This window comes from Ranitomeya imitator, chromosome 6 (assembly GCF_032444005.1).
Source record: "Ranitomeya imitator isolate aRanImi1 chromosome 6, aRanImi1.pri, whole genome shotgun sequence".
Taxonomy (NCBI): domain Eukaryota; kingdom Metazoa; phylum Chordata; class Amphibia; order Anura; family Dendrobatidae; genus Ranitomeya; species Ranitomeya imitator.
Window position 1 is genome coordinate 322,452,393 of NC_091287.1, and position 26,057 is coordinate 322,478,449.

Here is a 26,057-nt window from a genome sequence, read left to right on the forward strand (position 1 = left end):
ATCCAGACACCAATGCTAGAGTGTAACTGTGTTTTCTTGTTTCCCTCGCAACCTCTACATAGGAGGCTGTGAGTTAGATCTAGCTCAGTTTTTCCAGCTCATCAATGAAATGGGAGGCATGCAACAAGTGACAGACCTCAAGAAGTGGAACAAATTGGCTGACCTGCTCCGCATCCCGAAAACTGCGCAGGATCGACTCGCAAAGCTGCAGGAGGCCTACTGCCAGTACCTTCTCTCCTACGATTCCCTTTCGCCCGAGGAGCACAAGAAACTGGAGAAAGAAGTTCTGCAGGAGAAAGAGAGCCTGGAAAAAAAGAAAGGTCCACTGGAGGGGCATGCCGAGAATGCATATAGATTACATTTGCTCCCAAGGTATGAGCCCAAAAATGGATTAATTAATGGAGTGGTGCACCGAAATGGCCTGCGTGGGAAGCTAAAAGAAATGGACGTCCCTCTGAAAAATGGAAGACGAAGGCTGTTTGCTCAGGAAAAAGAGTGCACAGAAGAGGAACCCGAAGATAAAAGCTTATTTGGTGACCTACACAAGTGCATTTATAAAGTAAGCAACATTGAACCAAATTGTATAGATTCGTTTGCGGTCTGTTTTGTTTAAATGGTGATAGAAGTGTTGTGATGGCTAGGGGCAAATCATTATCACTGCCCCTTTGATCATTAAAGGGAACCTGTCATGTCTCAAAACGCTACCAATCTGCAGATATGGAGTTAATTTGTAGGTTAATAGCTTTCTAAAGCTGCCGGGCCGCCGCACTGAAAGCCCATCTTCCAGGAGGAATAAAGTTACAGTAATTTCCTCCCGGAAGCCTCTGGCTTTCAGTCATAAAAGCACAGCCGACATTGCTCACTATGCACTGAAGGATAACTGAAGCCGAGACTGAAACTACGCCCCAGCACTGACTGACAGCCGCCTCTGTACTGATGCACTGCTGACACGGCTGTCTGTTACTGCTGGGTTTGTGGATACAGCCGCTTTTCGCTGTATACTGAGCAGTGACTAAAGTCACGCCTCTGACTGAAAGCTGCAGTCTGCCAAGAGAAATAAAATTAATTTTCATCTGGCGGCTGGACTTTCAGTGCGGCGGCCACATGGCTTTAGAATGCTATTAACCTGCAGATTAAACCCCATACATTTCCTATTTATTACTACTTTTTATTAATATAGACGCTATATGTACATTATAGGCCATATTTTTCACATATCCATTCCATAGAGTCTCCCGGAGACACCATATGGTGGCACACTCGCCGAGAACTTACAAAGTAGTGTTCGAGCTGCAAACTGTCTTCTCAGTCCTTTTAACTGTCTTCGTTTGTGTTCTTTTGCCAAGTTTATGTTCCTTTGAGGAGTGGCGATTTTACATCCTGCTTTTCTTTACTTCTTAAGATGAAGTATGGCAGAAGTAAAATTCCATATACTCCCTGCTTATCTGCTACTTAGTATTATAAAAAAATGTAAAATGAAGGAAATAAGCTGAAAAGTCAAATACATTTTTCTGTCCGATCTTTTTAAGAACATTCAAAGTAATGAAAACTGCTATCTATCCTGTGTACAATTATTCTTTTTTTTTATTGTACATTTTATATGATACATTTATTTGCTTGTGACATGAAATATTTATAAAACCAAAATGCATATGAAAAAAGTTACAAATTATGAATTATGTAATTCTGTCCATCATTAAGGACAAGTAGATAGGACTGCTCCCTAAATGTTTCTTAAACAGAGATTTCTTCTTGTATTTATTACGGCGAGGATGAATTATTTATATGAGCATACAATAATAATAACTTTTCTATCCACTTTTATCCTGTAAATGTGTAGTGTTGCTTGTTTTGTTCTTCATGGTGGTTTCTGTAAGGTTTGCAAACTCTTCAATATCTCGATTTTAATATAGTTTCTCAAAGCAAGTGCAATGCTGAGCAATGAATGATCCCAGGATAGGTCGTCTGTGCTATTCACCCTGTACGCTGTACCACCTCCGGAGCTGATTGTTGAGGGTGCTGGGAGTTGACCCTTATTGATCTGATATTGATGACCTATACTTATGTCAAATTAGTTGACATCTTATAAAATAAGACATCAGAATTACTTATTTTGACCATTCCGGTTGATTTCTGCTCTAGAATTAATAATATTTGGAATTGAGTCCTCAGTGGTTGATACCTTTTAATGACTAACTGAAAAGATGGTAACAAATTGTAAGCTTTCAAGACTACTCAGGTCTCTTCATCAGGCATATGCTAATAGAAATTCTGAAGAATCACATATTTATACACAACACAGCACAGAACTGTCATTTCATTATGGGAGAGTAATAAACAGTTGTGTCCATAAATATTGGAACAGTTTGTAGATAAGGAGTGAATGTTTTATTGTCCTCTGATTGAGGTCTGGTCCTGTGTTATGATGCCCTATAAGGTCTGAAGTGCAAATTCCTTAATTGATGTAAAAAGACATAAATCCATGCAACACATTCATTCCTGCACTAAGTGTGTCATAATGTTGTCATAAGTTTATACTCCCAGATTCTCCTGTCTCTCTGACATTTGAAGTTACCTTTCAATACAAGTAATTTCAGGTCCATGGTGCTATGATCAGGCATACAAAAATGTTTGGCCACAGGTAGATCCATTCTTTTTTTCTCTTATTGTGTGGCAATGAGAGTTCATTCTTGTCCTCAGATTTTGCCTTGTCTCCCCTACATGCAGACCCCCAGTTGGACATTTAGTACAAATAATTAGATACACCACATTAGATGTGATGCAGCTGAAAGTTCCAGGGATCTTGTAGTCCTGATGTGAATTGGGGATCTTTATCTTGTCCGTGGTCATTCTAAATGGAAAGGTTTTACATTTTTTTCTGGTTGCAAGGAAAGGTATCTGCAGCTGTTGGACAGGACAGGGAGCTCTTGACAATGATGCTTCTTAGGTTTGGGGCCTGCCACAGTAGTGGGGGGTCTGGAAAAATGGATTGTAATCGGGCATCTTTTTGTAGTAAAGGTTGTAATTTCCGTGCAGCTCCCCTTAGCACCTCCAGATTTGGATTGTAGGTAACTACTAGAGGTACCCGGTTATTTTCTTCTTTAGCTTTGTAATGTCACAGGTGATTCCTTGATATTCTGGTGGCTCTTGTAATCTGGTTTTCAATTGTTCTTGGATGGTAGCCCTGATTCAAAAAGGTCTTTCTGAGGCGACCAAGCAAGGTGTTCATCCCTATCCATTGGGTTGGAACATATACGATTGTATCTGATGGCTTGGCTGTAGACAATAGAGTTTTTTATGTGTTTTGGATGGAAACTGTCCCATTTAAGGTATGTTGGACGGTCGATTGGCTTCTGATACAGGGATGTCTCTATTTTATTGTTCTGCAGCTTAATGATGGTGTCCATAAAGTTAATTTCAGTGCAGGAGTAGTTCAGTGTCAAGTTAATGGTGGGATGAAATTGATTAAACTGTTCATGGAGCGTCTTTATCTGTGGCTCAGACTCCGTCCAGATGATTAAAATGTCATCAATGTAGCGGTAGTACGCCAGAGGCCTGATGGGACATGAGGACAAAAAGTCACTTTCAAGCTTGGCCATGAAGCTCTAGAATTACACACCTATCTGCACTAAGTGGTCTGTGTGCTTAGATTTTCCTGTCCTTTGTCAGCTAAAACTAAACGTCCTGCACTATTGGCAGATCATTCACTACCTTGCACAGGCCAATTCTTATTTCTTGACAGATAATCAGAACTGTACCCGAATTTTATTCTTAAGTGTATGTCCAGCTTAAAGGGCATTTGTCAACAGGTTTTTGGTACCCCAACTGAGAGCAACATAATGTAGAGACCAAGGCCCTGATTCCAGCGATGTGTCACTTACTGGGCTGCTTGCTGTAATTTTGATGAAATTACGGTTTTATTTGCTGCAGATCCAGCACTTATATGAATGCTGAGTTGTGTTTAACCCCATCCACACCACTGATTGGCTGTTTTCTGTGTACACTGTGCATAGGCAGAAAGCTGGGGTGAGGATATACAAAACTCATGAGTATGTTGGACTTACCTGGCAGCAGGTTTATTAGTAGTCTAGTGATAATCTCCTGCTGATAAAACAGTAATTTGATCAAAACTACAGCAAGCAGCCCAATAAGTGACACATTAATGGAATCGGGATCTCTGTCCCTACTTTACGCTGCTCTCAGATTAGGTGACAAAAACCTGGTGACAGATTCTCTTTCAAGGGGTTGCCCCCTTTCAGAAAGTCTTCATCCGAGGCTGCAGTTTGTTATAAAAAGAGCCAAATGCGCTTTACTCACAGTTTCAGGGTTCAGCTCAGAGTGTCTACGGTGCTGCTGTTGTCTGGCATTGGCTGCGATGTTGACGTCACACCAACAGCGTGGCGGCCAATCTGTGAGTTTAGGGGATCTGAATGAGTGGTCTGTCTATACGGGCAGGACCACTACCGCTGGCAAATATCTGAAGTGGGACTCCATATACTTTTTCTTGCTTTGCAAGACATAACAGTGGGGCAGAGGTTCCGCAGCAGTTATTTGGCTCACAAACAGCGAGGTCTCATCTGAGAGTTATCAATTAGCAAGTGAAGTCAGCAGCACCACTGCGGACCCATCACTAGAAGGACTAGCATGGATGCGAAGCAGATGGGGTTTTGTTTTTGAAACTGGATTAGTTTTTCCATCTCCACCCAAACCTAGCTCCACAACGCTTGGACGTCATAGAATTTTTTTAAAAATATCTTTCATAGTTTTGATTGTAATATGGGACAGAATAGGAACAATTCAAAGTATTCTGGGATTGCGATAGTTTCTACTTTGTGTTTTTGCGACCATCCATGATCTTTGCGCAAAGCGATGGTAGATCTTTTAGACGTTGCCATTGCTATCTGAGATTGTCATTTATTTTTCTCTTCTCACAGGGAAGGTCGATGTCGCTAACCACCTTCTTTCGGACAGCAAGGAACGTCATGAACATGTGCTTCAACAAGGAGCCTACAGTAGCAGAGGTTGAGGTGAGCAAATAAATGTGCACTCTTACACCGTCTACTAAGAGCACTGTGCGTAGTCACGTCCCTTTCCAGGTGACCTTGAAAATTCTATGGACATGATAGAATTCTAAATTATCTGCTCCAGCGATCCTGCAGGTTTTTGTGAGCTGTCCTCCAATGATGACATTCCCATTACCCAAGCCTGACGACTGCACCCATTTCTTGGCTTCAGCAGCCACCGGCTCAAAGTGCTACCATTACCGCTCAGATCGGTGATTGGCTGCAGCGGTCTTAGGGGGGGTTATTAGAAAGTCATCACTAGATGACAGCAAACAAAGGTTGTCGAGACCCCTTGAGCGGCAGCAGAGATATTCCCAATGAGTGCACTGAAAGTTATTTTATGACGTATCCTTATATGTGGCGATTTGACACACAATCCCTTTAATAATAATCTTTATTTTTATATAGCGCTAATGGAGCGCCCCCAGACGCAGGGCCGGGGGTACTCTGTACCGGTCCTCTCTGTCTCGGTGCTGGGGTTGTCACGGTGGCTGAACCCGGTCCGTGACCCTGCTAAGGGGCGCCCAATAAAAGGGGTGATGAAAGTTTGTCAAGGGTTCGTGACGCCACCTGTGGTATTCGGTCAGGGTGCTGCTTAGGGGTCCGCTGGGGTGATGGAATGGCAGCTAGATGGTATACCTTCCCACAGGTGAAGTATATCCCCAGGGCTTCCCAGTAGTGTAGGTGGCGATGATGTGAGGCGCAGTTAATAACGAAGACACAGGGTTGCAGTCTCTTTACCTTTTACTGAAGACTTCGGGATCCGCAATCCAGAGCACTGTTAACTGGGCTGGCTGAGACCGGCCGGTCCGAAGGCACATTCAGAGTTACCTTTGCAGATGGAAATCAGTGCCTACCAATAGCGCCTGTGTTGTAGTGCTTCCCTGCTGAGCATTCGGGACAGTCCTCACAACTTTCGTATTCGTTCTTTCTCTTCTCCGTCCCCCAAGTATATCTGGCTAGGACGCACCCGTATGACGGGTAGGCTCGGAGCTATTCTGGGACCCTAGAGACGCCCCTCTCCACGTTTGCCCCCTATGTCTGCTTAGGTGATGTATGGTAGACAGCCAACCTATAATCAACTGTCCTGCCGCTGTTTGAAGTAATGCTTGAAGTCTGTTACTTCCTCGGCGTTCCGGCTACGCGCCTCAGTAGGATGTTGCCGATCTCGGGCCATGACTCCTACTGGATATCTCCTTGTGCTGCAATTTCGTTTCTCACTTCTCCACAATATCCTTCGCTTCGTGTCCTTCCTTAGGATGCCGCCGCAAGGTAGTGCAGGATCGGCTCCGTAACGTTCTGTCCTTTCTGCTAGGTACCTGCCAGGAACCCACCCCTGACAGGTCCTCCCTGGAGCTCTCCCAGGCTGCGTTCTGTTCTAACTTCCTATCCAACCCACAGTTTTACCAAAGTGTGAGTAGTGGCCTAATACATAGTGCCTTTTGCTCCCCCTGGTGGCCGGAGTGTGAAGTGTAATGTGTGACTGTGATACCTGGTCAGGGGAACTCCTTTAGTGCAATCAGACATAACATCACTCCCCTTAGTGGCAGAGCGACATTACTGCAACGACTAGGACTCCGGGGCGCTGCACTAACATATTCCGCAGCGCTTTACAGTTTGCACACATTATCATCGCTGCCCCCGATGGAGCTCACAATCTGCATTCCCTATCAGTATGTCTTTGGAATGTGGGAGGAAACCGGAGAACCCGGAGGAAACCCACGCAAACACGGGGAGAACATACAAACTCCTTGCAGATGTTGTCCAAGGTGGGATTAGAACCCAGGACTCCAGCGCTACAAGGCTACAGTGCTAACCACTGAGCCATTGTGCTGCCTTTTATTCTAATATGATAGTAAAAAAATAAAAACTGCCTGCTTCATCTTTACGACAGGGCTAGATATGAAGAAGTCAGAAATGCCACATGTAGAGGGAACCATTGATGGTACAGTATATAGCTTGGATATGCCCCCAAAATCTGATCAGTGGGGTCTAACTCTAGAATAAAGTGTTACTAGCACTAAAAAAGCAGCATCCCCTCTCCTTCTACTGTCTGTTCCAAGAAAACACATGGCTGGCAATTTACTTACTTTTTTTAAATCTTTAATGATTTGTAGCAGCGTCTGCTTTGCTCTCTAGATTGGAAACGATTTCCCAGAGGCAGTGGGGCTGATGACGGCGTTACCGTCCATATGGAATATTCCTGTTGTATCTGACCTGTATAATACCACTTTGTTTTCTGGGGCCTCGAGAGCAGCTGCTAGCAATAATCTTGGGTGTACATGATATTTATGTTCTTGTTGGGCTGTCTAAAGCGTCCAGGACAAAATAAATCTAGTCCCCTTACATGGGAGCGGGCCCCAACAGCACCAGCATTATGGGGGAGGTCATTTTAGGACATTGCACGGAACAAGCTCCATATTATTCCATTCCTGCCATAGTGCCCTTACACACCAGTGACAGATTGAAGGTTTTAATGTATCGGAGTATAAATAACAAGTGATGATTTTGAGCTGCGCTGGAATATATATTAGGAAACCTAATACAGGAGGCTTCGTTGCAGTGTATCGGCTCAGTATCAGGCCGGCGAGCGCCCAACACCTCCCGTTGCACCGTAGCTCGGACCTGAATTGCAGCCCCCGTTATTTCTCACTGCTTGTCGTCATATGTTAGGGTTAATAGATGTTCCCGTGCTAGTGATGAAGCGTGATCTGTTTCTCCCTTATTGAGTCCTACATTAGTTACAATTTTGGACAATAGAATACCAGCATTGTGTGACCGCGTGAACGCAGCGTAAATATGGAAATGCTGCTTCTGCTTACATGAAACAGGCAAAGCTTGTGGCTTTACTGGAGTTATGGATTTGCATGTCTAATGGATTTCCTGCTAGTTTTAAAGGAAACTTTTTTTTCTGGTAAGGTGTGTGCTGGCTAATCTACAAATCGGCCATGGCTGCATGTCTCCCTGCTGTTCATAAGCCGCCACATATACAGGGATTGCCTAGCAAACAGGCAGCGGCGACTCGAACGTAGTATTCGAGCACGCCGAAGATACTCTATTGGCACTCCAGTGGGCTCGCTCACTCATCACTATTTAGCACCTAGAATTTGGGATTTTTTTCTATAAATTTTTTTGGAAATAAAAAAAACTTGCTGGCTTCTGAAGTGTGTTCCCACTTTGATGTGGATTTTTATGCACCTTTCTCTCCTTTTGACTTTTCTCACATTGTGACTCTTTATCGCCAATGTCTTTGTGTTACAGACCATACAGACGAGCACCATGCTTTACTTCCACTTCGGTGGAACCAGCCTTGGATCATGCCAATGCTCAATCATTATATAGCATGCCAATGGTGCTCTGGGAGCAAACCATACCCGCTGCCTCCAGAGTAAAGATTGTGTTGTGAGACATGCAGCTGCAGACTCGAACATATGTTTTTGAGCACTCCAGAGACACTGTTAGCACCCGAGCATTATTGGATAATGCCTTATCACAGCACATTCACTCATCACCATTCCTGAGGATCTCTGCTTATAGTGGAGATGAATCTGTGCTCCACTTTCTGCACATGCTCAGTAGTGACCAGAGCTGTGGAGCCGTAAATGAGATGAATCTGTGCTGCACTTTATATACATGCTCAGTAGTGACCAGAGCTGTGGAGCCGTAAATGAGATGAATCTGTGCTGCACTTTATATACATGCTCAGTAGTGACCAGAGCTGTGGAGTCGTAGATGAGATGAATCTGCGCTGCACTTTATGCACATGCTCAGTAGTGACCAGGGCTGTGGAGCCGTAAATGAGATGAATCTGTGCTGCACTTTATGCACATGCTCAGTACTGACCAGTGCTGTGGAGCCGTAGATGAGATGAATCTGTGCTGCACTTTATGCACATGCTCAGTAATGACCAGTGCTGTGGAGTAGGGAGAAATTGAGAAGGCAGTTTGGTTTACCGACTCCACAGCCCTAGATCCCAAGGATATGGGCTAATTTCCCGATCACTGGAGAGTCTGTCCATAATGTCCACCACGATCCCTAAAGCCCTGTGTGAATTGCGAGGAAGACGAGCATGCGCACCTCAGATCCGTTAATGTTCTGTGACACTGCTGGGGATAACTAAGCTCTGTACTAGAATGTGAGAAGGATAGGGAATAACCCCCATACTTGGCACAAACCCCTTTTGATATTTGTGAGATCCTGGCTAATAACGCTGCTCTCCTTATTTCAGCAAGAGTATTGGCGCATTGTTGATCAGAAGTCTTGTCATGTCGCGGTGCATTGTGGAAAGGTTGACACAAAGACTCACGGCAGTGGATTTCCTGTGGGTAAAGCGGAGCCCTTCTCAAGGTGCGCAGATGATCATGTCGGGTTCTTTATCACAATAAACCATGCAGACGATCGATCATATCTTTCCTGTTCTGTCTTATAGGCATGGATGGAATCTCACAGTCCTTCCTAATAATTCAGGATCCATCCTGCGACACCTTGGTGCTGTGCCTGGTAAATTGCTAACATTAGATCTTAAGTTTTGTATTGATGGATTGTACTTCCCTTACAGCTTACTATTATAAGGTTCCTTTCTATTGTTTTTTTTATTTTGAAGTTCTTACTTACAAAGTTTTGCATCATTTTACTGTATAGGTTATCTATCGATTCTGCTTCCACCATGCTTTGTCATTGGTGTGCACACAAGATGTGACAAATTACTTGTGATATAGTGATGTTCTTACCCCATCTAAGATGTGCTTAGTGTAGGGGCAGAGACCCTGATTCCAAAAATGTATCACTTATTAGGCTGCTTGCTGCTGTGTTGATAAAATCACTGTTATGTGCTGCAGTTTGCTGAATTCTGAGCTCTGTAGAACTCTGCCCATATCACTGATTCACAGTTTTTTGTGCTCAAAAAGCTGCTCTGTATAACACTACACACACCACTGATTGATGGATTTCTGTGTGCAATTCTGCATAGGCAGACAATCAATGGGGGGGGGGGTGGGGTTATACAGAGCTCATGAATATGGAGGACTACCTGGCAGGTTTACTAGTCCTCTAGGAATAATCTCCTGCTGATAAATCAGTGATTGTATCAAAATTACAAGCAGCAGCCCTGTAAGTGACACATCACTGGAATCAGTATCTATGCTTCTCCGTTATGATGCTCTCAGATTAGATAGTAAAAAACCTGATGTTATGGGTGAAGTTGTCCTGCACTCACCCCTGGCTATACTTTACTCTATAGTAGAACTGTGTACCTCACAGATGAGGTATAGCAATGGTGTCAAGGGCCTCTAAAACGTTTTAGCTTTTTTTGATTTTTGATTTGCATATATTGAAACAGCAGAAAATGGGCATAATATGGGATGGGTCAGGGTGCCATTCGGATTTACAGATTACTGATGGATTCTTTTTTTCTAGTCTCTGCCTTTATTTGTTCTCATCTCTTGTGCCGTATGCTCCTATTACTCATGCTATTATTTATTTTTTTCTTTGATTTCAGGAATAACCATTCCTTGGCTTAATATTGGCATGGTTTTTTCTACCTCATGCTGGTCTCGAGACCAAAACCACCTTCCCTACATTGACTACTTACACACTGGTGCTGATTGCATTTGGTAAGTGAGAGTATAATCTTCATACGGTTCCAGTCGTTAGTGGTGCCTGATGGACTATAATAGAAATCTCTGTATTCTTTAATTTCCCACCACTGGTAGTAATAATCATTTTCCAGGAAGAACTCTGGAGCCCAGACAATGACAGATCACCATTGAATATTTCCTCCTTTTCGCACATTAGTTGTTGCCGCATTATACTCCCCATGTATATACATAGATATCCACACAGATCTTCTGTTACATACAGAATACGTGTGCACACATACAGGGAAACATTTCCAGAAGGAGCCGTCTACTATTCTACCGTGCAAATAATGTATTTGCTCTAGAAAAAAAAAAAGTTCCTTGTCGACCGTCCTATGTGTACACTAGCATGTCCAATCAGATGAGATTCCATGTACTTGTAGCACTTCCAATGGGAAACAAGTCGTGCAGATTATCTGTGAATTGCTGGTTATTTTTCATTCTAGAGATGATCATTTTCCCCACTGGTCTGGGCATATTACTGACATGAGGCTTTAGTTTGTTGCATGCTCTTGACAACTTATGACGTACGACTTTGGCTACTTGCCTTACTTTTGTACACAAAGCAGCACCAGTACCAGTTGCCCTTTTTTACAATACTTTTTTTGTTACATTTGTGACATGCACTTTTTTTTCCCCCAAATTCATTGTTGCATTATTTTACACCACAAACTATAAAATAACGCCTGCCCTCCTTGTTTTTCACTGAAAAAAAATGGCAACAAAATAATTATAAAAAGCTTCAACCTACTGTGTGAGTCTTGCCTTTGGGACTAGCTGGAAAATCTACAAAATCACAGTGAGCTGGGAATATAATGGACTGTTAATCAAAACTGGTGTTTGATACCCCAGTATTGGTCCAAAGTCTGCCAGAGTAAGATTGGCCCAAATTTATTAAGACTAACGAACCTCTATATAAGCCTGGACTGTCCACATGCCAGAAACTGAAAGGCCCTCTATAATTTACTCTTAATTTCTGCCTCCCCAGCCCTATTGAGAAATTGATAGCTTACTGGAAAAAAAAATGTCTCTGCTCCCAAAATGCCAAAAAATCAACCCCTGTGCATGTAGACTTTACCATAACAATGCAAAAGTGCATCAAAATACATTGTAAATCCAGTCTAATGAAAGGGGATTTCTGATGTACTACATAAAAGCAGTGTCCTTTGTAAAAGTGTCGGTGAACCTTATGCATAACTTGTACATAAGATGATATGTAATTACTGTGTTATGATGCAGGTATTGCATTCCTGCTGAGGAAGAGAGCAAACTTGACAAAGTGGTACATACTCTACTTCAAGCCAATGGTACTCCTGGTCTTCAAATGCTTGAAAGTAACGTGATGGTAAGTCCATGCCGTGCCAGACCGGATAGATCAAAACGGCACCGTAAGCGTGTCATTACATGTGATCTGTGTCTGAAACCCTCCCGCTAATATGTTTCCTCCTGCAGATCTCCCCAGAGGTGCTGTGCAAGGAGGGGATCAAGGTGCACCGTACTGTACAGCAGTGTGGCCAGTTTGTCGTCTGCTTCCCAGGATCCTTTGTGTCAAAAGTGTGCTGTGGCTACAGTGTTTCTGAAACTGTGCACTTTGCTACCACCCAGTGGACAAGCATGGGCTTCAAGACTGCCATGGTATACACCACTGCTCGTTCTCTTGTCAAAATCAATATTGTATAGTGAATTTCCAGTGACGGAGATTTTCCTACTAGAATACGATAGAGATGACTAGCGTATTCGCTTCACACAACTTTGTAGTATTTCTCAATTTTGACAAAGTAGTTTTGTGGATATACAGCATTCGCAAAGAAACAGGGTGCTCAAATGGGGCACCAACCCAGTGTACATTGGCACCATCCAACGTAAAAAGAATGTGGCACTCCCAATAATAGTGAAAATATTTTAACCCTTAATGACTGCCAGCATTACTTTAAGAGAATAGCATCCACCGATGGCTGAAAATGCAGAGAGTGTCAGGTGTATACTACAACTGGCACCCTGCTGCATCTGCCACAATCGCTGTTTGCACCAACCATGGCCATTTGATTCATTTGATGTGACTGTCAATAGCAATAGCAGCATCTAGATGGTTAACAGAGGGAGAACAGCAGCATCTAGATAGTTAATAGAGGGAGAACAGCAGCATCTAGATGGTTAATAGAGGGAGAATGCTCCCTCTTTGATTCCATCAATGCCTCAATGGCAGCCATGGCAACCTGAGGCCAAGGAATGGCTTTAAGGTCCGCCAGCTATTGTGGAATGATAAAATCTTAGCAGTATTTTAGTGGAAAAATAAATTTTTTGCTTTCATTTATTCCCCTTTGCAGTAATTCCTGTAAAGCACATGAAAGGTTAACAAACTAGCTGACACCAGTTTTGAATACAGTACATTGAGGGTTGCTGTTTTTAAAATGGTATCAATGTTTTTTCGTTGTCCGAATTACAGGCCTTTCAAGCAATTTCAAAACTGAATAGGTCTCTAAAATAGTAAGTTTTGTAAATTTCCTTGAAAAAACAAAACTGCTGCTAATCGTCAAACATCCTACTAAAATAAATGGACATTTCAAAAATGGTGCTGGCGTAATGTAGAAATATCATAAATATGATTTATTAGTTTTTTTTTTTTTAATACAGTGACTATCTTGTTTTAAGTTGAAGAAGTGTTGACCTAAATGTGCTACTATCATAAAGTACAATGTGTCACGGAAAAACAGTCTCTGAATCACCAGGATATGTTAAAGCATTCGAGTTATTACCATATAAAATGACAAATGTGGCTTGATCACTAAGGGGTTGATGGTAGTAGCAATCTAAAATAATACATATTCTACTTTTCGGTCTTCTAAGATGACCGCAGTCGGTGTGTGTAGTGTGTCACACACACTGACTGCAGTCATTTCAATCCATATGTCAGATGAAAGTCTAGAGTTATAATACCGAAAGCATCATATATGCAGTCAGTATGCTGTCGTCTTTAGGTTCAAGGAAGACACAAGCCCATTGAGTTCAACCTATCCATGTTGATCCAGTGGAACGCAATATCCCATAATTGCCCCACGTTAGGGGAAAATTCCTTCCCAACTCCACAGTGCCCATAACCTGTAGTAATATATATTTTACAAGAAAGGCATCCATGTATTATTTCGGATTTCTACTAGTGATGAGCGAGTGTGCTCGGATAAGGTGTTACTAGAGCACGCTCGTGTGCTAATAGTATTCGAGCATGCTCAAGATGCTGTATGTTCGAGTCCCCGTGGCTGCACACAAGCAGGGGTTCCCTAACAAACAGGCAATCCCTGCATGTGCTGCTGCTGTCAAACAGCCACGAGACATGCAGCCGCGGGGACTCGGACATGGTATTAGAGCACGCCGAAGATACTCTATTAGCACATGAGCATGCTCGGAATAACACCTCATCTGAGCGCATTCACTCATCACTAATTTCTACAATTAAAAGCTCTCAGCATTACTATTTGGAGTGCCAACTTCTTTTTACATTCCATTATGACAAACATAAATTTCATAAACCAATAGTATGGTGAAAACTGTAAGGTCCCCAAAAAAGCTTATCTGGATATAAGATAGGACAACCTTGGACGGTCGTGCTCACCTGGTCAGGTTGTGTGCTCACAATCACTAAAGGCTTGGGTTGCTGCACACTCAAGGGGAAGGAAACATGGATAACTGGAAACAAATGGGTTAAACCTGCACTGTCGTAAAAGGATGATGACTAGTGATGATGAGCGAATATACTCGTTACTTGAGATTTCTCGAGCATGCTCGGCGGTCCTCCGAGTATTTTTTAGTGCTCGGAGATTTCGTTTTTCTTGCCGCAGCTGAATGATGATTTACATCTGTTAGCCAGCATAAGTACATGTGGGGATTCCCTAGCAACCAGGCAACCCCCACATGTACATATGCTGGCTAACAGATGTAAATCATTCAGCTGCGGCAAGAAAAACGAAATCTCTGAGCACTAAAAAATACTCTGAGGACCCCCGAGCGTGCTCGGGGAAATCTCGAGTAACGGGTATATTCGCTCATCACTAGTGATGAGAAGACAGGAATCCAAAATGCAGTTTTAGTCAACGCGTTTCAAAATATCAAACGTCTTCATCAGGACAAAACATTGCGATGCCGCGGTTTGTCCTGATGAATAGGTTTGATAATTTGAAACATGTTGACTAATACTTCTCACCCTTTGACGGCAGTGCAGGTTTAACCCATTTGTTCACAGTTCTCCATTAATCAATAGTCACATGGAAATAAGCAATTTCGTAATATCAGAGAAATTAGATTGATCTTACTCTCAATTTAGGGCTAATATCTACATTCAGCAAACAGATTTGACCTATTAGGGTTTGTTCACCCTTCACTGCATTTTTTTGCAGCAAAAAAGTTACTGTCGCAGAAAATTAGATGACATTGTTGCACTCTCATACACATGCTGACCTTTTTTGTACTTAGAAAGTATATCAGTGTTTAGATTAAAAAATATTTTTTATTGATATAAACCGTAAAACAAGTTAAAAACTCAAGAAAGATACTGGATTAAGAAAAGAGGGACTGACTTGAATAACTAATTCGCATGTCAGGAAGAATTATCACCAAAATAGTAGAATGAAGAAGCTGATGCCAACAATAGATGAAACATCAGTAGGCTAATTCATTGAAATGCATGGGTTGGATACACCGTATAAAGTGCTAAGTGCAGAACGTTCTTCCTAAAAATCTACAGACGTTATCTACGTATATGCTGACCAAAGTACAGTTATATGGTCTTACACACAGAAATGAAATGCTCTGGCCTATATATGGAGGCACCTGCAACAGAGCAAACCAATGCACCAACAATCAATGCTTAGTAAGATGAAGGTAATGGTAACTAAGGGTATGTTTCCACAGTCAGGAAACCTTCAGTATTTGCTGCAGATTGGATGCTGCGTACATCCGCAGCGTCCAGATGTTACAGCAGTAGTGAAGGGGATTTTATGAAATCCCGTCTCCACTATGCGTGCAGTGCCGCATCCGGCGACCCTGTGTAACCGGACATGCAGCGCGTCTTTATAGACCACAGCATGTCTATTTATCTTGCAGAGACTCTGTCTTCGCAAGATAAATAACACAGTATATGAATACGAAGCGGTAATTCCGGATGTGTTCAATGAACACATCCGGAATCACCGCGCGTACAACAGGGGGCGGCGCTTTGGGCAGAGCGGGGTATCCTCTGCGTCCAAAGTGCAGGGATTCTGGACATTGGAAACATACCCTAACAACATTGCTTGTGTCAGCGACATGATGAAAGATAAGGTGAAGATATCTATAATAAAGTTCAGCTGAGAGCCATAAATTTACCTGACTGAAGTGCCTTGCAGTATATTGGTGTGAAGGTCTTGTCCCTCTGCCCCGACGCGCATGTTTCGCCCTGCTTAGAGTGGCATCAGGGGACTTAAAGTTGTATAAATACGATACTTTTTTGTACATGCCGATTTGAGGCAGTTTTTCATCTGTAGTATGTCAATTCTTTTCGGCGTTTTTCATTTTGCATAGTCTAATGAATGGGGAAAAAACCTCTAATTGGGAAAATCTGTACTCAGTGGAGACAGATTTTACAAGTGAATTGAGAATGAATGATCAGTCCAGGAGGAGAACGAAGCTGATTTCTCGGTTACCATATATCTCTTTAAAGGCAAAGGCCAATGAGAAAAATGCTATTAATACTATACAAGTAACGTACAAAAACAGCACTCGAAAACTTCTCTGTTTGATGCAATGTATCATTTGTATTTTTTCAGGAAATGAAACGTCGACACATAGCAAAGCCGTTCTCCATGGAGAAGTTATTATATCAGATTGCAACAGCAGAAGCTAAAAAGGAGAACAGCCCAACTCTGAGTATCATTTCTTCACTGCTCGGAGAGCTCAGGTAATGTAGAGGATGCATAGATGACGTCTTGGGTCTGCGAGTCTGTGTAGTTCACCAAGTTGTATCCACTGATAATAATAATAATTTTTATTTATATAGCGCCAACATATTCCTCAGCACTTTACAATTAACTATAATGTAAATTCCAATTTCCCGGGTGGACAAGGTGTAGTTTTACAATCACTTAAATGAATGTTAGCATTTTGGGATAACTTGGTGAACTCCACTCAGCACTGAATATTAGCCTTTTGCCTGGAGTTTTTTTTTAATTTTTTTTTTTACACTCTTTTCTGTATCTACAGTAATAGATTTTTTTTTTGTCCTTTTTTCTCTAATTTAATTCTTTTGGTAAATTGTTATGAAGATGGCAGTGCCATGTTGAAACCACTTTTAGCAGCGTACTACATGTGCTTTTTGTAAGGAACATTTATTTTTTTTGTATTTATGAAAATGATGTTTTAATACACACTTTAACCCCGTTATGGAGGATTTATAAACTTTGAGAGAAGATTACTCGTGCCTTTTTCTAGCCATCATTGGATCGCTTTTATTGGTCATTTAGTAGAATGTTGTTTTATTGAAGGCTGGCAAGAATTCACTTATAAATAAAAAAAATACTTTGACATTTTTTGGCATTTTTTCTTTTTTTTTTTTTTTACAAGCCAAGTCAATGTTCCTGTGCTAGCAATAAGTGACTCCCGTATTTTTTATAACCCTGCCATGCCTATGACTTGGTGCCTTGTTTAATACTGTTTTTTTGTCCACTGTGTAGCTACTTTCCATGAGGTGGTGGTTGATGAACAATATCCGTAACTATATATTTGAGTTGACTTTTTTTTCTGTGGCAATGACCTCTGGAGAGCTCATGTTGACTATTTTAACCTAAAGAGCATCTCCATGCGATCGCAACGTTAATGCTACATAACCTGAACCAGGAGTTGATTCAGTTTATGCACTATTTATCTGCAGAGCGGGTGCTCTACGCCACCCCAATGTCTGCGGGAGGTCTTCTGAAATTAACCACAGATGTGATGTCATTTTTACTTTGTATGTTGCAATTTCGCTCTGAAGTTCCCTTTTAGGTGAAGTGTTTATTGTCACTTTCCCCTCATTACCGAGCTGCAGAAAAGCTCATTGTAATGAGAGCTGAGTGATGAGCTATGCAGTTTCTGACTTGTGCTTTGCTTTTCCAGGGATACAGAGTTGAGGCAGAGAAAGGAACTCTTTGAGGCAGGGCTTCACTCATCGGCACGCTACGGGAGCCATGACACCAGCAACTCATCGATGGATATGAAGAAAAAGCCTCGGAAGTGGCTGCAGTTTGAAACATCCGAGAGAAGATGCCAGATTTGCCAGCATTTGTGTTACCTCTCCATGGTGAGCTCATTTAGTAGTGGTGATATCTGTGCTTTTGTCATTGTTTGCTCATCCTCTAGAGATCATGCAATAATTATGTCCACAGCGGCACATTACTTATAAGGTGAGAATAACATGGCTGACTGCAGAACCCACAGGACGCTAAATAGTCTGCCCATGATCCCGGTCCATCTGTTAGGTCATTGCTCCATGACTGCTGGACGGGAACTCTGTCAGTACCTCATCTTGAAGAATCCCTGTTGTAGTTTTTGATTTTTCGGGTTGGTACAGTGTCATCTGTGCATGCAATATTAATCAGCATGGTTGATCAAAAGCTACAGGGGGATTCTAGAAGGTAAGAGATTCACAAATCTCCCATCTGTAGGCTTACTGTTCTGGCCGAAGAACTGGAGTTCCTCGAATCGATCCTATCCATGCATGCTTCTACGTATAAACCCAAGAGGGTATGACATATCACATAATTGTAGTTGTTACCCTTTTAGAAATGTGGCTCTTGCTTTTTGTCAGTTTGAATTTTCCCTGCATATCCATACTTCTGGAACATTCATCTTGATGGCTTCTGGTTCACAAGGGTGAAGAGGTGAAATCTAAACCAACCCTCAGCACAACATGATAAAGTCCAGGTGTTTCTTGCTCAGTCTATTCTTACAGCACCTTACACATTAGATTAATGTCCGCCACACCCGCTGAGATCGATTGGTTTGATCGACAGTCTGTGATGTGATTCGGACTGCCAATAGCATAGCTATCCTGGAAATAAGCTGCCATGCAGAACACAAGAGCTGATGGCCGAACCAGCACTTCTGTGTACGGGGCAGTCAGCTGAGCTGGCCATCTACCAAATGATGTGCCGTAACATCGTTCTTCCGACAGCCATCTAATGTGCATGACCGGCTTTATATCCTTTGTCATTAAAGTGAAATTGTACTAAGAAAGCAGCCAACAGGCAAAAATAGTTGATATTTTGCTGTGAATTAGAGATGTCATTTACATTTACTCAAGTATGTTCGATAGAAACAATCCACAGGACGAATTATCTGTTCATTAGACCAAATTTCAATATTGTTAATTTGCCATGGAGATAACTTAGTCCTTTTGTCCCAACTTATGGTCATACGATAATGTTCCTTTCCCTAGAAAACCGCTTTCCAGCTGAAGTGGTGAAGCAATATCTTTCAGATATCTGGCCAATGTACACACCATGTCATGATATGGGAACTTTTCCATATATTTTGTAACTGTTACCAGACACCTTCTCATTTTGGACCAACTTGTATTTTAGGTTTAGTGGCCCTTTCAACATTGGTTTCCATTCTGGATGTCATCTACGGCCTGCCTTACCTTGCTGTTGGTACAAAGGGACTCAAATTACTGGGTTTGTTACTGCCACACAGGCCACTTCTTCATATTGTATCATTCATTAGCGCAATGTGCACTGGCGGACATGCTCCAGTACGTAATATAATTACTGCGTACAATCACTTTTTAACCTCCACCTCAATGAGATTATGTAGCTGTGTTTCACTACCGGCTCCATTTCCTGCGTGATGCTGACAGAATCTTGTTCTTGCCTAATTTGATATTTCGCTTTATTTTCTCTTAGGTGGTGCAAGAAAACGAGAATGTTGTGTTCTGCCTGGAGTGTGCCCTGCGTCACGTGGACAAGCTGAAGTCGTGTCGAGGGTTAAAGCTGATGTATCGCTACGATGAGGTTAGTGGAATAGCCCCTGAAATCTAAGTTATTATATAGCGAGAGAATCCAGGTTTCTGTAATACAAAAACCTATCTCTTCCCCAGTTCATTTGTGGCCTGATTATGCGCATAGAGCAGAGTCACTAGAACTGGGGTCATCATGTCACTGGTGAATAACTTTTTTGCTCATTTTAAAAAAGTTAAAGGAAACCTGTTGTGTCCATATATGCTATTTATCTGTAGACACATGTTATTTACCTGTAAATTACCAACATATGTCATGCCTGTCTCGTAGCCGCTACTCCAGTAAGCATGGAGAAAATAGTTACCATATATTTTCTCTGCAGCTGGTCGCTTCCAGTCATGAGGGGGGTGCAGGGACTGATTACAGCGAGTTTACTAAATAGTGAGCATTGACTGAGTAGTTACAGGGCAAATAAAACGTCATTTTCTTCCTGTAGCAGCACTTCCATTGAAACCGGCTAAATAGGTTATAAATGCCATTTACCTTCAGATTACCCCTATATTATGTTCCTGGATGTGACCGGTTCCCTTTAACTAAGTAACTCACTTTTTTTTTTACGCGTAGTAATATTGGAATTGATGCATTCATGAATTGTAGAGCGTAGTTACCGTGTTTGGATACAGGTCTGTATGGACTATGGCATACATGCACTCAGGGCTGGCGTCAGTACCCGGGCAAGTGCCGGGGCCCTGGCGAGACAGGGGGGCCCATTCAGGGCCGGCGTTAGGGGCAGGCAGCTGCCAGTGCCTACGGCCCCCGCTCCCCCAGGGGCCCTCAGCTAGCGGCACATCACGCAACTGCTCTGGGGCCCCTGTGAGGCAGGGGGGCCGCCTGTCGCAAGCACCAACTCCCCCGCCGCCGCTTTGAACTTTACCGGCGTCTGCCGGTAAAGTTCAAAGCAAATGATGGAGGAGAGAGCGTCACCTGACTCTCCCTCTCCCATCATTCCCCACTCTGCCTCTGACACTGCCGCTGCGGGTGCGCAATGACGTCATCGTGCACTCGCTGTGTCAGGCAGTACAGCGGCAGCCGCCGAGACTGGAGCAGTGCGGCGCAGGAACGTTGAGAGGTGAGGAGTGTTTTTGTTTTTTTTTTGTAACTAACAGTGAGTACTGGACTATGGGGCCATTCTTAGAGGGGGGCTGTGCTGTATACTACATGTCTGTGCTGTATAATACATGGGTGTGTTATATACTACGTGGGCTGTGCTGCTATATACTATATGGGCTGTTGTATGCTATGTGTGCTGTGCTGTATACTACATGTCTGTGCTATATACTACATGGCTGTTCTATATACTACATGGCTGTGTTATATACTACGTGGGCTGTTATATGCTTCGTGGGCTGTGTTATTTACTACATGGCTGTTCTATATACTACATGGGCTGTTATATAATATGTGGCTGTGCTATATACTATATGGGCTGTTATATGCTACGTGGGCTGTGCTATATACTACGTGGCTGTGTTATATGCTACGTGGGCCGTGGTATATACTACGTGGGCTCATGCTGTTATATGCTACGTGGCTTTGCTATATACTACGTGGGCTGTGTTATATACTACATGGCTGTGTTTATATGCGATCATGAATCGTGGTATGTGTTAAAGGAGGGGCCCACTGAGACTCTTTCGCCCGGGGCCCTCAAAAACCTGGAGCCGGCCCTGCATGCACCCGTGCAGTAATGTAATACTATAGGAGTGCTGCTCACTATCTATACTATCTGTATAAGAGAAGCCTGTTTCTGTTTCCTTTTACACTTTGTATTGCTATGCGTATAATAGATAATGGCATTGTCACCTTTACCCTTGTTTTGCTTAGTTCTTAAATTTAAGGGCTTTTTCCACAACAGAAAATTAGTACTTATATGTGACTAGATGGAGGCCTGATGCTATCGCATCTGGAGGGCGGTAATGTCACAATGGGGGCAGGCATGCAGGACTGTTGTTGCCTAATGGCATCCTGTGATAATCTAATGACTTTTGCATCAGGGGACTCATGTGCTTGACGCCTATGCTTATATGCATGGTTTTTGTCCAGGCGATGCTGTTGCTCTTCAAGAGTCTCATTTGCCCTTTGTTGTCTTCGACATTGTGCCTTTGCTGCTTTCCTTTCATTGTCATTGGTGTACTTTTTATGAGGAGCCATGTTGGCGTTGATATTTGCTTTTTAAAGGGGTTTTCCCATGAACGAAAGTTCATTTTAAAAATTGCCTGTGTTTGACCGTGTACCGAACATACCACAGCTCCTGGGCAGGGGAGAAAGCAAAAGACAATACTGACATTACAGCAGGAGACGCAGTGGATACATTTTGTGAGGTACATTTTTTTAAAAAAACAGTCAGTGAAATATTTTACCTCACAAAATGAATCCTCTGTGATCCCCTGCTGTAATGTCAGTATTGTCTTTTGCTTCCTCCCCTGCCCAGGAGACGTGGTATGCTCCGTACACAGTCACAGTCAATTTTTAAAATGAACTTTCATTTCACATATTCTTTAATATGACCGGCTTCCTCTGCCTGTAGACATGTCACGCATCTGCTGCCGGGATCAGCCGAATGATTCACTGCAGCGACGTGGAATTCGTGCAGGCGCAGTAAATCAGACGACTGCCATCTTTGTGCAGACAGATGGCGGCGGTCACATTAAAACTGCGCATGCACTTCTCCTGAAAAGATGGCGGCAATCAGTGAATCATTCGGCTGATCCCGGCGGTGGCGTGTTCGCGACGGTGTTCCGCTGGTGGTACCGCGCAAGAGGCTGTGTGAGTGTGTGGTGCGTACAGCATATAGAGTATGTGTGTGGCGCGACAGTGTTCCGCGACAGTGTTCCGCTGGTGGTACCGCGTAATAGGTTGGTACCAGCAGCAGTGTCCATATTGAAACACCCATCACTTGGGTGTTCCAATATGGCGGTCGGTGAACTTCCTCCGCTTGGAATTCTGGGATACGGTGATATCTGGACAGAATAGGAAATGAAAACATTACAAGGCAATTATATAAATAGATAAAGGTCTGATCACGTGGGGGCCTCCATCGCTGTAACTAGTATTGATCCTAAAATGTGAGTCCTGAGCCCCCCATACTTCCTTATTGTACCCACTGCAGTGAAAAGGTGCTGAAGTATGGAGCAGTGATCGAGCATCCGTGATTAGGTGGACCGATGGAAGTTTGGGTTCTGGTATCTGACCCAAACTTTTTAGAAAATGCTGCTAAGACAAGAAAAAACGGATGTCTTCCCTTCGCTCGCTCTCACATTTTCTCTCTCCTCTGTGGCCTTACTCCGAGCGCTGTACCGGACATTAACTGTCCGGTATGAATGGTGAACATTTATGTTCCGGTTAGCCCATCTCTAGCCACGATACCTCTGTCCAAAGTCATAGGAGATTACATAAATCATGGATAGGTGGTGATAAATGTCTGGGGGGGGGGGAGGACTTATTTCAAAGTGGATTCTCATGTTAACCTGATTTTTTTATCACTTAATGTTCTCTGCTAACCCCTCTGATCCTGAGAATTAAGGGACTACATTGCCATCATATTGCAATAGGAAGAGTGAAAAAACATTTGTCACACATCTCTTGCAGCATCATTTTAGATCAACAAAATCCATAGAAAAAATAAAATATGGATATGAACCTAGCCTTAGATTGGTGATGGGTCTGACAAGTGACTGGGGCTACAGAAATAGGCAAGCTGGCTGTGCTGCGTCCGTATATCCCATGTACGAATATTACGGAAACTGCATGGTGCAGCCCACTTGACTGTTTTCTGAGTTCTGACTTTCTGTAACTGGCACATAGAGGCTAGGATTGGCTGAGATTGGAATAACCCTTTAAGGAGTATTGCTAATTTCAAATATTTTTCTGCATCGGGAATAGCCAGAAGCCTGAGGTTTCCAAGCAGAGATTTCCTAGAAAAACGTAACTAAAAGACCTGTCGTTTATATGGTAGGGAAGGCAAACTGCTTTTGCAAAGCCTATTTGAACCCAGGCTGAAATCAATCGACATGTGTGAGCCAAACTATTATTATTATTATAGCGCCATTTATTCCATGGCGCTTTACATGTGAGGAGGGGTATACATAATAAAACAGTACAATAATCTTGGACAATACAAGTCACAACTGGCACAGGAGGAGAGAGGACCCTGGCCGCGAGTGCTCACAATCTACAAGGGATGGGTGAGGATACAGTAGGTGAGGGTAGAGCTGGCCGTGCAGCAAACTATAGCACTGGATAAGAATGCATTACCCGCCTCTATTCTATGCTTCTGGTAGACAAGAAAGGCAGTGAGGGTTCCCTAAAGCTGAATTCTCTTTTCTGTAATAAGGTTGGGAATCTCTGTTTACATATTTGCCTGCAGTTCTGCAGTTGACCACAAGGTGGCACAAATCCTACAGTCTATTCTCCCAAAGTCAAATGAGAAGTGAGCACAGTATTCTTTCTGTGCCAACCAGAGCGAGAGAGGCCGGAGGTGGACGTCCTGAATGGAAAACAGTCCAACCGGCCTCTAAAATACAAGTTTGTAGGTCACAAAACATATAGTATACGATCCCTCATCATGAACAGTATGTTTGACAGAAATCAGAAAGCGGTTACTGAGCCATTTAGGGCTCGCTCACACTGGCAAATAAATTGGGTTAGAGCAACCCTATAACAAGTGGGATTGCACTCGGGCCAATATTACTTAATGAGGCAGTGCAGATCTGTGGGGTTTTTTCTCAGCTGTATTCGCCATGCTGCGATTTCACTCCAGAATTTGATGGGTTTGAGAGAAAAAATGCCGTATGGACCATCAGTGTAGCGTCTGAATTTGACAGATACATTAGTCCTGTAAATGATTAATAGGTGGTTTAATCATCAGTCGGTACATTGTTTCCTTGAGGAACTTGTCAGGGTGACTATAAATTGGGATGAGGTGGCGTTTTTCTGATGGCGTAGTCTATATTTTTGGGTTAAGTGAACAACCTTGGTTTGTGTCTCTAATTCTAGTCCTTATTATTATTATTGCCATTTAATGTATGTTGTTGCCTGTTTTGTAATTACTTTTCCTTTACTTCCAGGAACAAATAATAAGTCTTGTCAATCAGATCTGCGGGAAGGTGTCTGGTAAAAACAACAACAGCATTGAGAACTGTCTGGTAAAATCTACACCAAAAAGGGGACCAAGGAAGAGAGCCACACTCGATGTGCCATGCTCCAGACTTTCATCCATCAGTTTGTCCAAAAGTGCTTCAATTTCATCCTGAAGATGCCAACCCTCTCAGTTCTCTGATCATATAAATATATATATATAAATATATATTTTTATTTTGTAATTCTACCATAGTTTGGAGTACTTGCTGTAGAATGCAGGCTGTCTTTGCACTAGCTCTATGAAGATATTTTTTTTTGTTTGTTTGTTTTTGTTTCTTCTGGTTTTTAGAGAAGTAACTTTGTTTTTAGCATTAAACTGTTGATTTTATTTTATTTTATATGTAGACACTGCAGTCAGACTTTCTACACTGCAGTCTAGTCACTGTTTTATGGCAGTCTAAGAGGGGCAGACTGTGTTCTTGATTTTCGAGGTTTTTTTTTTTTTTTTTTTCTGCTGCCCCATAGACTAAATTAAATACAGAAAGCCTTTTTTGACATCAATGTGTGAAAAAGGCTTTTAAAACCTTTTGATAAGTTTTAATGTGTTTTTTTTCTTTTGTATTTCTTTATCCAGTCAAGGGAGCAGTTTTTTCTAGTGAAAAAAAAACAAAACAAACAGTTAAAACTTGAACAAAATCTGCTTTTTCTTGGCTATGTCTCATTCTGTCACGTGCAAGATGAGTTTTGTAATTTTCTTTTTAAATTGGGGTTTAAACTATAATAACTTAAAAGGTTTTAAAAAAAAAAAAAAAAAAAAAAAAACAGAACACAAACAACAACAAAAAAAAAACGGAGGAAAGTTTGGCAGCTGATGGACTTTTTTTTTTTTTTTCAAACAAAAACCAGAGGCAGAATGCTGAGACTTGGAAATGGTTCTCTGTTACCAGCACATTTCTATGCATCAGTTAAAGGAGAAGAGAATGAACTCAAGCAATGCCTTCCTGGCAAAAGTCACGAGGGGGTGGGGGACTATAAACTGTGCCTGATTTCTTAAGGAATCCATTCTGTTATTTTTTTTGGTGCTGTTGGCTACTTTATCAAAAAATGAAAAAAGAAAAAAAAAATGTAAAAAAAAAAACTTCAATAGCATCCTTTGGAAAAGAAAAGGAAAAATGAATTTTAAAGTATATAAATATATATATATAAATGGTTGAAGCCAGAAGTGCTTCTATGTCATAGACGTGCAATCTTTCGAA

The 26,057-nt window shown here is 42.3% G+C and overlaps 1 protein-coding gene across 1 annotated transcript in view; it reads left to right on the plus strand.

Annotated features, from left to right (window-relative positions):
* JARID2 (jumonji and AT-rich interaction domain containing 2) overlaps positions 1 to 25,111 on the plus strand; it is a 187,693-nt gene extending 162,582 nt beyond the window's left edge. The window contains exons 8-18 of the mRNA XM_069730820.1: positions 63 to 559; positions 4,935 to 5,027; positions 9,292 to 9,410; positions 9,493 to 9,563; positions 10,561 to 10,675; positions 11,939 to 12,044; positions 12,152 to 12,334; positions 16,498 to 16,628; positions 17,822 to 18,005; positions 19,609 to 19,716; positions 24,789 to 25,111. Of these exons, the coding sequence (XP_069586921.1) occupies positions 63 to 559; positions 4,935 to 5,027; positions 9,292 to 9,410; positions 9,493 to 9,563; positions 10,561 to 10,675; positions 11,939 to 12,044; positions 12,152 to 12,334; positions 16,498 to 16,628; positions 17,822 to 18,005; positions 19,609 to 19,716; positions 24,789 to 24,974 (1,793 nt within the window). The 3' untranslated portion in view covers positions 24,975 to 25,111. The remainder of the gene's footprint in view (positions 1 to 62; positions 560 to 4,934; positions 5,028 to 9,291; positions 9,411 to 9,492; positions 9,564 to 10,560; positions 10,676 to 11,938; positions 12,045 to 12,151; positions 12,335 to 16,497; positions 16,629 to 17,821; positions 18,006 to 19,608; positions 19,717 to 24,788) is intronic.
* The last annotated feature ends 946 nt before the right edge of the window (positions 25,112 to 26,057 follow it).